Genomic DNA, 15,560 nt, shown 5'->3' with positions numbered 1-15,560 from the left:
ACTTCGTTGAATACTGAAGGGAAAACAATTAACTAAGTGCATCGGACAACATTTTAATTTTTTAATATCTTCGTAATGAAAAATATTTATTATCACTTTATTATATCATTTAATAGTCCCTAAAAAAATGAAAACTATTTTTTAAATACACTTTTACAGAAAGAATTACATTTTACGCAGATATTAGCAAAATAGAGCAAAAATCCCCATGACTTTGATCCATTGTTTCCCCCTTAGCATACAATAAAGTGAAGTTAGATGGTGGTTGAAGTGAAAATACCTAATTATACATGCAGACGATCATGACTTGTTCTATACATCCGGCCTTTAGTTTAAATGTCGACGGTCAAGACTGACCTAAAATTTACATTGAAGTTACATTGAGTTACATTGAAGTAATAATTTATTTCCAAGTGACAAGTACGAGCTGTTAAATAAAAAAGTTGAAAATTAGTTAAATATTATTTCAATTAGTCTGCTGATAACCAATTATTTAGTCTACTGTCGTAAAGCGTATAATTGTTTTGACAGGTCTTCCGGTAGGTGACAGCACGGTTCAGCACTCCACAACTCTGAAAATGAGCCAAAATTCCGTCTCAAAATGATAATTTTCCCTAGATATCCAGAGGTACAACTACGTTCATAGAAATAAATATGAGGTTGAAAATTCTCGTTTTCAGACCAATGAAGTTTAAGCTGGAAAAAATTTAATACCAGTGTTTTTCGGTGTGTTCCTGTTGTAACATTAATTTTGATCACAAAATAAAGCTACGGATTTTTACTTTCGAAGCCTTGAAGGACAGAATGATTTTTCCTTTTTTCGTGAAATTGCATATCGTTTATTCACGTCCTATTACGCGAGAAAAATCGGACTTTTAATCGTCTCATTGTGGTATATTTTTTAATGAATACCAATACGAAAATATACAGAACGACTAAAAGAAACTCTCTTTTCTCCATAAAGAGGGGGGGGGCATAACATAAAATGTACACGCAGGAAAAAGAAATGTTATATTTACTAATCAAGAATGGTAAAGGGTTTCTTGTAACCGTAACAGTATAAACTGCTCTTAATAAGAGGGTGAAAATGTCAAAATCACTTAGCATTTCGTAAATGTCTCAGTGAAATTAAGGTTAATTCAACGGTTAGCCTTCAGTAAAATAAACCTCTATTCCCTCGTATTGCATACTGAACGACATGTACAATCCACTGAACCGAGATTACAATAGTAGTGCAGTGAACATTACCGAAAGATCGGTACATGCTACTGATCCGATCGGTTTACTTAACTCGCCCCTAAAGTCGCAACGCAACCTATCCGCGCGGAGCATCGATTTAATTCACGACGCAATCGGCAATGAATGGATTGCATCACCTAAAAAACATTCCTTTTTGACATTTCTGTGACAGTCGTCACATTACTCCTCATTCTCACTTAGCAAGGAAGGGGTTTTATAAAAATAGCACCATTTTGGATGACACAACTTATTCACAGATCGCATACACTTGAGAGATTATTGGAGCAAGACGTGTTTTTGTTCCGTGACTGTTTCAGCTGACATGTAAATAGGATGTGAATGCTACAACTTTTGTTGTGTGCCGCGATGGCATGGTTGCGTATTCAGAAGTCGTTCCCAAGGTCACCACCCTCATTTACAAATGCATTTCAAAATTATTTTACAGATCGCAACTCGCATACTAGTATAGTGGTTCAGACTGTTGACTTGTGTGCTTAGGTTTATGCGTTCGAATCCCCCCCCCCCATTGTGTGCGAAATTTTAATGGAATTATAAGGATTATAACTTACACATAACGATTAATTATAAATATGTCCGAAAATATGTATAAGAAATAACCGTGCTCTTATTTATTAATTATTTTTTAGCAATACTTTTTCACAATTTATAGTACTCGTAATGTCTTAACTGTAGTCTACGCCGATAACATAATTCATATCTCTTTATATTATTCGTTAAAGTGACATGATAATTCGTAAATACAGAATCTAGGGACTGTACAGAATATGGACTGGATCGGTAAAATCTACTGATCCGCAGGTCAGCACCACTTGAGAATCGGTACTAGTAACCATCATTGATAGTCATTCTTATTTGGCTATAATTGAAACGTTTACTGAACTGTCATGTTGTCCAAATACGTACTAGGAAGATCGATAGATTTAACTTGGTTTTCAGTGAAATGTATGGTTCTTTTTTCTGCGTGTATTAAGAAAAAAATTTTGCAATTTTCATAATTGAACTGCAATATATCTATATTAGTAAAGCATTTCAAGTATAAAACCTTATCCTAGGTTGGCGCCACGTCACTGCGAAAATGTTTTGTAGCCTATAAAGACGTAAATTAAAATTACGCCTTATATGTTACTACATCATTCTACAAATATAATAAGATATATCAAGGCAAATGAGATAAAACCTAGCGTTCGAAGACCGTAATGTTAAGTACATGATTCATGGAAAAATATTTTTAATTGCCACGTTAAGTAAAAAAAAAGAAGACCTATTAATTAATTATAAATCGAGATGTTTATGTAATATCATTATCTTATGCAATAATTGTTTGATTTAATCTAATTATATTTTTAATACAGATTTTCCAGAAAATCGTCTGCGATCACAAGATTCATCCTGTGGACCATTTGGTACAATGAAAAGTTGTGGATCGGCACTAAAAACCAGAAGAAATATTTTGAAGAATGTAAAGTAATATACGTCTAGACATTTAATTTTTACATAATACATTAAAATAAAATGATACTTAATTTATTTATTACATAATTACGATACTGAATCGCTTGTTAGCTGTTTATAATTTTTATAACCAATCGATTTTTTTTGTTTTTACAGGAATGTGTTTCACCTCATTGTAAATGTGACGATAATTATATAATTAACGACACTGGTGATCATAAATGCGTATCACCCAAAAACTACACGAACAGATCGAAGAAAACGAAAGCATAAAATAAATGTACCTAAATCCACCAGAATTCAATATGTATTTGGTGTGGGGTTCTTTGAAATTCTGTTGTTAATTTTGTTGTGACGATTCGTATTAACCATCATAATAAACTTGCAAAAGGAATTAATGCTTGTTTTTGTTTTTATTATGCAATTACCTATTATACCCAATTAAAAGTAATGTATATAAATTATGGTGGTCCAACAAGTTTTTTTGTTGTTTGAAAAGTGAAAACGCTTTTTCATTTAAAAGAAAATATGCACATTCAGCGTCTGTTTTTTTGCAATTTTCGTAAAGATCAATTAAATATTTCTCTAATTTTTGTCATTATGATTTAAAAAAATGTTTTTCCTAGAAACAAAAGTTTATCATTCTTGAAAAGAGCCTATTATATCTAAAAATTTCTGAAGAAAAACTATTTTTAATAGGAATAACAAATAAAGAAGATTAAAAATACGTGTTACATATTTTGTTCAATAAAATTCGTTTCGAAGAATTGTAACATTTTAAAACTTTTCGATTTTTAATATATCCTGTAAAGAAACATCAAAGATTTACATAATTATTTTTGCCCTTCAGCTTAGTTTTAATGAATTAATCGCTACATTTTTAAATATAAAAAACATAAACACTAACGATGAAGAATTTTTGAAGGTTATTGATACAACCAAATTACGATTTCCCAGGAAATTTCATATAAAAATGTACAGTTTCAATTAATTTAATGAAAAAAAAGACACAACTTATTATAAAAGCTTTTCAGTTTTCTTTACAAAAAGTACTCGTATTAAAAATATCGGATCTCCTTTAGCAATACTTTTTTGGCTTCTTGTTCTACTCTGTGCCAACAGCACTCGCCCTCGCTTGCTCTGCCCCATCTCTCTCTCGCCCCCACCTCTCTCTCTCTCTCTCTCAGATCTTCCAGCTTCTTCATCCATTCTTCCCCCTGACCATTTCCATTCAAAATCCACTTCACTCTTTCTTTTATGCTCTCCTCCTTCCATTTCGAATATCCCATGATGAAAGAAATGATGAAACAATTCTGCTTTTCTTTCCCCTTCTGAGTTTCTCTTCAAAATTCCAGGCTCTTTTCATTTGCCTGACAATCATTTTCTCTAGTACTGTTTCTTCCCTTAGAATATAAACTGAGCAGCTTTAACTGACTCCCATGACTCATCTCAAGAATATCGCATGCAGACTTCCAACTCTCTTATGCTCTTTCCATCCCCAAATTTTCATTCCATAACTTAACACTGACCATGCTAACAGATCGAACATCCACACTCTCATCCTCCAGTCCTTTTTGAACTTTCTTGTATCTATACCCCATACTTATCCCAATACTTTACTCGCTCATTCTAATCTGTTTCTAACCCACAAATCACTCCCTCCCCTCGATTCGAACAAAAATACTAGATGGCAATATTCCTCTCCCAACTTTATACAACCAAGCTATTAAACTTTCATTCGTATTCTTATACTCTATGAAACCCATTTCTTCTCCACACCTTGTTTTAAGTTTTCTATATCTGTGCTTTTATCCCTAATACGCCGTACTTTAATGATAACAGACCCCTGAAATACTTCCTCCACTCTTTCATCTCGATTTCTTCATTTATGCCCTTCCTTTCTCTTCTTTTCCTCTTTATCCACACTCTCTCCCTTCCTTTACCGCCTTCTCTAACTATTCCATGTACCTTTCTTTTTCCTTCTGTTTTGTCTCCCTTATAATTTGTCGGGCTTTCTCTTCCTCCTGTTGATTACGCCTTGTTCCATTTCCCTTTTCCTCCATTGGCTTACTTTCTCCTTCTTCCTATCTTTATTTTCCCTGTATTCCTCGCCTCAACAACCTCTCCTAATAGCCTCTTCTTCTTCCCTCGATATCCACTCTTTTCTTACCTTATCAACCACTTCATTAAGTTTCTCTAGCAGCGAGTCCATTCCTTTATCTTCCATACTAACTTCTTGTTTTTTATTTGTGCCCTAACCCCCCTCCCCCACCCTATCAACACCAAATCCTTCCCCTTTTCTTCTGTCCATTTCCTTATTGTTCTTCATCCTTCATCTTCTCGTCCCCTCCTGTAAACGCATGCACCGTCTTTCTATGTCTGTTTAATCTGTCCCACCCACCTAATTTTTACTCATCGTTATCACATCCTATTTTTTGAAGTCCCCCCAGAAACCCGTATCCTTGTTTTTTATTCCTAAGACATTCCAGAATAACACTTCCGCAATTGCTTTAAAATTTCTACATTTATTTAAACAATGGAAGTCAATCCAATAAATGCCAGTCAATGCCATTAAATCCTCCTCGATTAGAAGATTCACCTTGTGAACTATTTGGAGTAATGAGGAGTTGTGGATCATCGTATTCACCGAAATGCGGCACTTATGACCCGAACTTGTCCACTGCCTGTTCAGATGTCAGTTTATTTCAAAAATATTTATAATTGAAAGATTGTATTTCACTAAAAATTCTGTCAGAAAATTAGAATATTACTAAATTACGATATTAAATCGTTTTTGAGATATTCATATGTAATTTTAAATAACAAATTAATTTTGTTTGTTTTGATAGGTATGTATCCCACATCGTGCAAATGTGACTCTGGATACATAATTGATAACAATGCCAGCGGTAAATGTGTTTTACCCGAAAAATGCACGCAAAACCCCCAAGATTAAAAAAAATCTTAAGAAACAATGACAGAATTTTAAAAAAATTAAACAATTTCGCCTGTCCAAAACTCACCGCATTTGCAAAATTGTAAAATTTATTTACTTCTTATGTGAATTATAAGATTAAAGAAACTGAACTAAGTCCACAAGGACTCAACATGAATTTATTTGTGGAATTCTTTCAAATTTTCTTGTTTACTATCATTTGTATTTAACATTGCAATAAACTAAAACAAAATAAAATAAATCTGTTTTACGTTTTATTATTTAATTGCCTATTATACCCATTAAATAAATGCATATAAACTTACATCCTTAAAAACTTATTAATTACTGGGATTTTAATCAATTTGTTTCTATTATATTCCACTGAAAAAAGTTACTGTCAGGGAACAATTTTTCTTTTTGAAATGCATCATAAGGAAAAGACAAAAATAGGAGAAAGGAAAGAAAAACACATATATTTCTGTTCGGTCCCGTTCAGAAATGGCGTTATTAGGACGTTAAACATCGACATTTAATGGAATCTGGGAAAGTCATTTTTCACATAAAACCAATACCTTCGCATTTCGATGAACATATTAATTTCAACCTGTTAATAAGTACACTATGTTTTTCCTAATGCTGAGAATTAGTCTTTTTATATCTCACGTTTTCTGTTCATAATATTTGGACAAAATTTCTTTCGGTTATGTTAAATATTGTGCCAGATATTGAGTTTAGAGCTTTAAGAAAATTGTTTATATATATTTTCTTGTATAATAATTTCAATTAAACTGTGCTTATAACTGACGCATTTTTCGATAGTTTACTCTAATTAGCAATATTCATCATGTTTTTTTGTCAGTGACCCTGCTATTGTTTAGTTAAATACTGACAAGCCTAAGGTTTTCTATATTTATGGATTTGAAACTATTGTAAGGCATTATAAACAAATTAAGTGTCCCATAAAAAACCAAAAATTACTTTGTTTTAGCCACCGAAATATCTCTATGTGACTTTTTGAAAACATACTTTTCAGACAATTAAATCATTGTTTAATAATTTTAGGCCTCGCAAAGTATTATATATAAACTAAGCTGTCAATCAAAAAACAGAAAACACTTTTAGAGTTTTTCTGAAATATTTTAATGCAACTATATAGCTCGTGTTGTTTTTCTGGCAGAGGCGTAAAAGGTTAGAAGGGTCTGGTGTGCTCGGCGATTTTCTTCTTTCGAAAAAAATGGAGCAAAGAGTTTGCATTAAATTTTGTGTGAAAAATGGAATCCAGTGCTCTAAAACTCTTGAAATGTTGACAGTTACATACGGTGAGTCTACTCTGAGTAAGAAAAATGTGTATAAGTGGTACAAGCTGTTCCAAGAAGGCCGAGAGGATGTCAAAGACGAACCTCGCCCTGGACGCCCCAGCACGTCAACAACAGATGAAAGCGTTCAAGCAGTGGAAGAAATGGTGTTGAAAAATCGCCGAATTACCATCAGAGAAGTTGCTGAAGATGTTGGCATATCGGTTGGCTCATGCCATGCTATCTTTTCGGACGTTTTGGGCATGAGACGTGTGTCAGCGAAATTTGTTCCAAAACTGCTTAATTTTGAAAGTGCTCGTGAAAGATTTTCTGACAAAAAACAGCACCACAGTCATGCCTCAGCCCCCATATTCACCGGATTTGGCCCCCAGTGACTTTTTTCTTTTCCCAAAACTGAAGAAACCCATGAAAGGACATCGATTTTCAACGATTGAGGAGATAAAAAGTGCATCGCTGAAAGAACTCAAGGCTATACCACAAAATGATTATCAGAAGTGCTTGGATTATTGGAAAAAGCGTTGGCACAAGTGTATTATATCTGAGGGGGATTACTTTGAAGGGGACAACATAAATATTGAGGAATAAATGAATTTTTTTTGAGAAAACCATAAAGTCACCTTATTTTTTGAACACACCTCGTACATGCAAAATATCTCCGCAAATTTTGTATTTATTTGAGAATTATAAACAGTTTAATTGTTAAAAAACAGGGTTGCATTAAGATATTTCGTAAACGAATCCAGAATGTTTTCGGTTTTTCGATCGGGCCCCTAGTTTGCTTATAATATTTTGCTAAGTTTGAAATTTTTAAATAATTATAGGTAATTGTTTCGATTGGATTTTTTGTTTGTTCATACGAATTTCAGTATTTTAACAAATGACGTAATTGTTTAAAAAAGGTACATTTAGATATTTCTCATACGAATCTGAAGGCGTTTTCGGTTCTTCGATCGGACCTTTAGTTTGTCATGCTTTACAGATTTCTCAATGCACATGTACGCTTATGTTGAATGAGGTAGACAAATTTTTAACAACGTTTTTATATAACTTCATAAGTTTAAAGAAGACATTTTTATGGTTATCGATTTCTTATAGCATCGTACGATTGCATAGGTTCGCAAAATGTTGTAAAAAGTTTTAAAAATGTTAACAAGAATTATTCGATTAAAAAATTATTTTTCAGTTAAATAAAAATCGAGATACAATTATTTAGTTTGTGGCTAATACCAGTACTGGTATTGGCCACAAACTGAATAACTGAATTTATTTACCGGTACAAAACAAAAATAATTTGCTTTAAATTATTTCATCAATCAAAAATCGAGATATTTCGGAGACGAATCCATCGATGTTTCCAGTTTTTCGATGGGATTCAACGCAAGCAATTATTTTACTAGAAGTTTAACTCCCTACAAATATAATAAAACGCGTCAAAGTAAAGCAAATAAAAAGGTTTGCCAGCGCTCGGAGCTCGTCAAGGTCAATATAAAAACGGATAGCTCTACAAGACATATCAGTTGTATTTGAAATTTTGAGGAAGCTACTAAAATGTTTACCATTTTTGCTCTTCTATTATTTGTTTCAGTCACAACGGTCGCAGAAAGTTACATGAGTAAGTAGATAATTTATACAGAAATACAAAAATTTGCAATATTTATTTTTTAAATTCAGATCTATTATACTTTGTATATTTCAAAATTCATTAAACTCTTATATTATACGAATTAATTTCTTAGTTTAATTAAATAAATTCTGAAATATAAAAGGGCCATTAAAACATCCTCGAAAGCCAGATCCTGTATGTGGAATAAATGGACTGAATTCACGTTGTGGACCAGCGTGCTGGAACACGTGTAGCAATTACGGCAATGAAGCCAATTCCGATGCTTGTTCTGCTGTAAGTCTGTCAAAAAATAATTATTTAAACACATGATTTAACAAGAAAAACTATCTTAATAGGGAATCGACGAATCAATTAAAATGAAACTGTGAAGTCAAGAAATTTGATTTAAGAAACGCATACATATTTTTCGAGAAACATAAAATATTAGAAAACTTTGATTTCAAATCGTTTTTGAGATTTATAATTTTACAGAATTAATTTATTCTATTTGTTTTCGAAGGAATGTGGTCCACCTCCATGCTGGTGCGACGCTGGCTATATGATGGACGACGAGGCTGGTTTTAAATGCGTTTTATACAGAGACTGCAAGAAAAATTCCAAGAATGAAAAAAATCATAAGAAAACATCAAAAAATGAAGAAAAGACGATTTAAAAGAAAATCATTCCTAAGGACCAAAGCACATGATAATTTCCCAATTGGGGAATTTATTTTATTCTTATTTGAACTACAAGTTATAAGAAACTGAACTAAGTCCACTAGGACCAAATATAAATTTGGTGCTGGGTCCTTCAAAATATTGTTGTTTACTGTGATTTCATGTTTAAGCTGACAATAAAATAACAAAAAAGATTGAAACCCTCTTGCGTTTTTATTCTGTATTACCTATATTACACATCAAAATTAATACATATAAACTGAAATCTTTAAAAGCTTATTAGTTATTTAAATTACGATCAAGTTTTCTCTATCCATATATATCGTTTAATAACTTAATTAAATAATAAAAAACGAGATATTATTTTCTGTCTATTTTTTAAATTATTTATATTTTATAAAACATCCTTACTAATCGCAATGAGAGTTGATCACTATTAGAATAGTTTAAAAAATATATTTTTCTTTTAATTGGATTTTATGGTACTATTGTGATATTGTTTTTAACACATTTAAAGTGAGGTAAAATCGACTAAGTTTGTAAATAATTGATGTTTTTCATTTCAAAGCAATCATTTGAATTGCATAATGTTTGATGGTTATAATATATTTACAGAAAGTTACACAATAATAAGACCATCTTATTATTCAAATATTGTCGTAAATGTTATATAATCGCGTTATTTGATTAGACTATTCTAATTTTCAAGTTATAGTCATTTATATATCCTTTTTTAAATTTTCAATCAATACATACAGTCCTAAATAAACTAATATATTTTGACAAAGAAATTAGTAGTTCTCCGCATGGAGTGAAAAGTAAGAAAATTTTCACGCATATTTTATGGAAGATTTTAAAATAAATTTAGTATAATTATCACCGTTTAGCACGGTAACAAAGTTTAAGGGAAATTGTAAAAAAATTTATTAAACATGTACAAAAGCTGTTTTTTCTTTCATTTCAAAGAGTTCATATTTATCTTATTTACAACAGAATAATTTTATGCATATCAATTGGAATAGCATTTCTACATTTTTTAAATTTCTTAATTGTTTAATTAATATACCACGTGATTATTCTTTATTCAGTAAGCAATTTTAAGCACCTGCGTATTTTTAAAACACAATGAAAATGATTTAGATGCTGATAATTTCAACTACATATTTATCGCTGGTAGAAATCCACAATGAGTTTATACCTATTATTTCTCGCGAGTCTAACTTATAATTTCGAAATTTGTTAACCTTAGTCAAGGTATTTATTGTTTCTTGATGTTTCTTTGTTGTTGTTTTTTTTTTGGTTAAACCTGTTTTTCATCACCAGTCAGGGACTAGGTCAACTGCCTAATGATATAAGGATGTTACAGATTAATTTAATACGATGTTTGAAATATTTTTCTTCATCATGCATTTCTTATAAACTATTTTTCTTCATAAAAGTTCTTGTGTTACCATGACTTTTTATTTATTTTTTTACTTTTTGTCTCATTTACACAATCCCACAATTCTTTCCTCGATTTGCCTCTAGAGACGCTACCATTTACTTAACCTAAATATATTTGTTTCGTCAGACATTCTTTTTTCATTCTCTCAGCATGCCCAAATCATTTTTACACAATTTTTTAAACTTTGTCAAACAGTTTTTCCTCTACATCATATTTTTTAAGATACTGTCTTTGCCTATTGTACGGAAAAAAGTGGGTATTTAGATTCACTTTCATGCATGGTTAACTTGAAGTTTCCTTGTTCGCATTGTTCGCATTGTACAAGAAACAACTTAAATCGTTTTTGATAGCGAATGAAATAGTGATCGCAAAATACACAAAACTTAAAGTCAGAATTTCTACTTGAAATTGTAAAAGAAAAGATTACTAGAACCAGCAGCGTCAATAACTATATGAAATAATACAGTTCAACATGTAAGCTGTATGATTAACTAATTTATATACCCGCGTGAAAAAAGTTTGCATGGCTCAAGCATAGGAACACACTTGGAAATATCTGGCTAAAGCATGGTTTACGGCTGAATGGCAGCATGGCGCAAGCCTTGCTCCTGTCCGTTTCCCATGCTTAGGACAAGTTAATCACAAATGCATATTCTTCAGAACATGTAAGTGTCAGAGAAAATTAGCCTGCGTTAAAAATGAAATTATTAGGTTTGCCAATAACCGACACGTCTGTAAATGATAAGTTCGCTACCCGCGTGCACCGGTTCGCGCACCAGGTAGTGTAGCACATATTCTATGAGAACTTTTTAAGAACTTAAATTTGGTGAATAATTAAAACAATTCCAAATGGTCAGTCGACGACACGGGTGCACCAGGTCGCGCCCCAGGTATCTCTGCACGTATTCTACGCGGACTTTCTCAAAATTTAGATTGTTTCAACAGCCCAAATTACTCAAAATTATGTGTCGACGATCCGGGTGCTCCAGGTCGAACACGAAGTAGTTCAAAACGTTTTCTACGAGAACTTTTTAAAAATTTAAATTTCGTCAATAATGAAAACAATTCCTAATGGTGATTCGATGACCCGGATGCACCAGGTCGCGTCCCAGGTATCTTATTACGTATTATACGAGAACTTTTTCAACATTTAGATTGTTCCAACAGCTAAAATGACTAAAAGTTGTAAGTCGACGATCCGGGTGCACCAGATCGAGAACCAGATAGTATAATACGTATTCTATGAGAACTTTTTGAAAATTTAAATTTAGTGAATAATAAAAACAATTATAAATTGTCAGTCGGTGACCCGGGTGAACCGGGTCGCACCTCAGGTAGTTTGGCACAAATTCTACGAGAACTTTTTCAAAAGGACCCCGCACTAAATGTATGGGAAAATGGCTTTCGGTGGATTCTGCTGAAACTTTGTAATTTTTAAAGTTATAAGTGCCAAATGAAATATCCGTAACAAAAATGGACTGTTTTAGCGCTATGCGGCGCTAAGCGCTCAAGATCAGTGAATAAAACGAATCACAACAGATTTTGTTACAAAAGCGATGTCAACATAGAAATCACGGTTCAGATCGTGGTCTGTCATATTTTCGCCTACACCGTTGACTCGTATAGCGCGCTTCTCAAAACAATCAAAAGCTAAGCGCCCAAGATTTTAACTTGACTAATTAATCAATTCTTTAAAGGCAGAAATGGTACCCAAAGTAACATTAGTAACTAGATCGCACATACCGATAATAACATTCTACCCTTCACAAGAGGATTGAACGCTAAGCGCTCAAGATCAGCGAATAAAACCAATCCTAGTAACTTTAGCGACAAAAGCGATGTCACTATAAGAATCACGCATCAGAAAGTAGTCAGTAATATGTTTAGCTAAACCAATGAGTTACATTGCGCGCTTCTCGAAACGATCAAACATGTTCTTAAGAATATTCATTTGTGGTTAGCGTGTCCTAAGCATGGGAAACGGACAGGAGCAAGGCTTGCGCCATGCTGCCATTCAGCCGTGACCCATGCTTTAGCCGGATATTTCCAAGTGTCTTGCCATGCTTGAGCCATGCAAACTTTTTTCTCGCGGGTAGTAAGCAAAGAATTTTGAGTTTTACTTTTGCAAGTGAATTAGATCTCCTTTTTCACACTGCAATAAGCAATGCGCGAGGTTGTTAACCTTACTATTTAAAATGGTGAATAAATAAGTTCAGTGACTTAACTAGAAACGTGTAGGCCCCCCAGCAAAATTTTTTAGGAGGTCCATTTTAAATTAAAGAAGAAGACCGATTTATAACTTACTTATCACTAAGACAACAATGTTGCAGTGTAACAGTTTTCAATCCCAATTCACGAGACCTCTTCCACCTTCACCCGGCGACAAAGCGGGGTTTTGTGTCACAGTAGTTACGCCACTGACATTTTACTAATTGAAATTGTCGGAAATTATTTTATAATGTTTTCTCTTTTATCATAATATTACTTAAGATCATTCTTATAAAAATAGAGAATAAATCCTACTTTATAATGCAATACAGCTTTTTGTTTGGTATAAAATTTTCAAAATTTGCAAATATTCTGAAGAATTATATATGAAAAATAATTTTTTAAATTGTTTCTACTATGGAATTTTATGATCATGCGAAAAGCGAGGTAGTTTGGAAATATGCTTATTAATGGTGAATCTTTTTCATGCTTATTTTGTATAAAATTATTCATGATGAAATAGGTAACTGATCAATCTTAAAAAAAATTGTAAGTAGACACCAAATTCATCATTCGTTCCAATCTGCAGTGTTTGCTTATGAATATTCTAAGAGTTCTTTCAATTTAGTGTAAATAATTTCACCTTAATTTCTGAAAAGAAGTCAACAACAAAATCTATCATACTACTGCGATATCGAGATCTTTAATTTTCAACTTCTCGGAACCCAATAATTTTTTTGAATCAAGCAGTTTTTATTCTAATTCAGCCTCTTCAAATCGATATCTCAAATCGATCGACCCTTTACATAATTTTTGTTGTCGAAATTTTGGAGCTAATCTATTTATAAATCGTGTGTAGAATGCATGCAATACATATGTACATATATATGTATGCGTTACAATCCAATGCCGGCAATGTCACTCTTCGCAATATCTTTGTTTTCGCAGAACTGAGGCTTCCTACATGAAATAGTAACAACTCTCTATCTCCCTCCCCTCTCTCTCGTGTGCGCGGAAATAAACGGTTACTCAGTGGTGCAGTGCATCTCATTATTTGAAATTGTTCATCCTACTCTTCTGAAAAGTCAATTTAACTCACCAAAACGCAAAATAGTAATGCCTGTTCCATCACGTACACATAAATTTATTATCTCGCACAATCTGTGAGGTATAGGGTCGCCACCGTATATAAGCATTCCATCTTTATGCGGCCTACACCAGCAGCCTTAATATTCTTTAACTTCTAAATTACATCCCCAACATCAGAGGCATAGATTCTTTCAACCGGGTTTTCCAACGTATCGTGTTCTATGTCGCAGTTGTGCAGACCCATAGCTGTACCTCGCATTGAAGGAGTCTCTCAAAGCGTCTTACATCCCTTCTGTATCATTTTCCATTTCACCCTTGCTATTTCTAATGCCAACTAGCTCTTTACTACTACTTTCTTTCATTATCATCGTGATCAGTTTCCAAAACAGTTTCTTGCTTCTTTCAAAATCGATTTTCATGTTCTTTTCTTCTTCCGCTTCGATTTTACTTTACTTTCTTCAACTAGTAGTTTTAGTTTCCTGTTTTTGTCCCTATATTAATTTATAGTCTATATCCCTTGTCACCGCTAAAGTCTGTAATGTTTAACTTTCTGAAATATGCTTGCATATTTACGTTAATGACTTTATCATTTCACACAGTAAAAAAAGTGTTCAAAATGAGACCGAAATCAATATCATCTTGATATGCAACGAAAATGATACCGAATTAAAGAGCATTTTGATTGGCCGGAGATAATGATCGACTTTTGAGATCATAATGATCTGATTCGGGATCATGTATGAAGTCAAAACAAGATGGGTAAAGTTTTTAGAGTACTTTAGCTCATATGCAAGCTTTTTATGGTTTCTTATTGTGCAGTGTACTTAAAAAGTTTTAAAAATAACGAAATCTGATATTAGAAAATATCACCTGTTAAGTATGGTTTTCACTTGCGTACAGTTAGATATAATTTTTAGTTTATGTCGTTATAACCAAGAATTGGCGGTAATTTTGTTTAGTCTGACAAATGAACAAAAAATAAGATGAAATTGATTCAAATCGACACATCATTATGATCTCGAGTGTCAAATGATCGTTGGAGCAAAATGCTTTGCAACAAAATGAATCCTTTTTTTTTTACTGTGCACCACTATTACGAAATTTTTTAAATCTCCACGTTTTGAGACCTCCTGAATCCGAAAAAACAGGTTTTACGATAGTGTCTTCCTTTCAGATATGTGACTTTTCTGGAGTGTAGATCACTTTTCCGAATGTTCAAAGTATCGAAAACCAGTATTGCGAAAATCGAGGTAACGAAAGTTAAAATATCGAAAGTGAAAAATACGAAAATTCAAATAGCCGAAAACCAATTTTCAGAATTTTTAAGGTATAGAAAACCGTTATACCGAAGAGTCATTATACCGAAAAATCATTATAGCGAAGATTTAAAACACCGAAAATATTTTACCGAAAGGTTAAATTTCCGAAAATCATTATTACACCATTAAGCCATTTCCCTTTCAGGGTGGGTGTGACTCACTCGGTAGGGGAAAGGAGTAGTGTGTGGAAGGGATAGAGATTTTTCAGATTGATCCAGAATTCTCGTGCTATTTAAGTAAATAACACGTTCATT

The 15,560-nt window shown here is 32.8% G+C and overlaps 1 protein-coding gene across 1 annotated transcript in view; it reads left to right on the top strand.

The window, feature by feature from the left end:
* The first annotated feature begins 8,505 nt into the window (after positions 1-8,505).
* LOC117181185 overlaps positions 8,506-15,560 on the top strand; it is an 11,499-nt gene continuing 4,444 nt past the window's right edge. Inside the window, exons 1-3 of the mRNA XM_033373753.1 lie at positions 8,506-8,578; positions 8,733-8,863; positions 9,090-9,147. Of these exons, the coding sequence (XP_033229644.1) occupies positions 8,515-8,578; positions 8,733-8,863; positions 9,090-9,147 (253 nt within the window). The 5' untranslated portion in view covers positions 8,506-8,514. The remainder of the gene's footprint in view (positions 8,579-8,732; positions 8,864-9,089; positions 9,148-15,560) is intronic.

Source organism: Belonocnema kinseyi, chromosome 10 (assembly GCF_010883055.1).
Source record: "Belonocnema kinseyi isolate 2016_QV_RU_SX_M_011 chromosome 10, B_treatae_v1, whole genome shotgun sequence".
Lineage (NCBI taxonomy): Eukaryota > Metazoa > Arthropoda > Insecta > Hymenoptera > Cynipidae > Belonocnema > Belonocnema kinseyi.
This window is presented reverse-complemented; position numbering and strand designations above follow the sequence as displayed.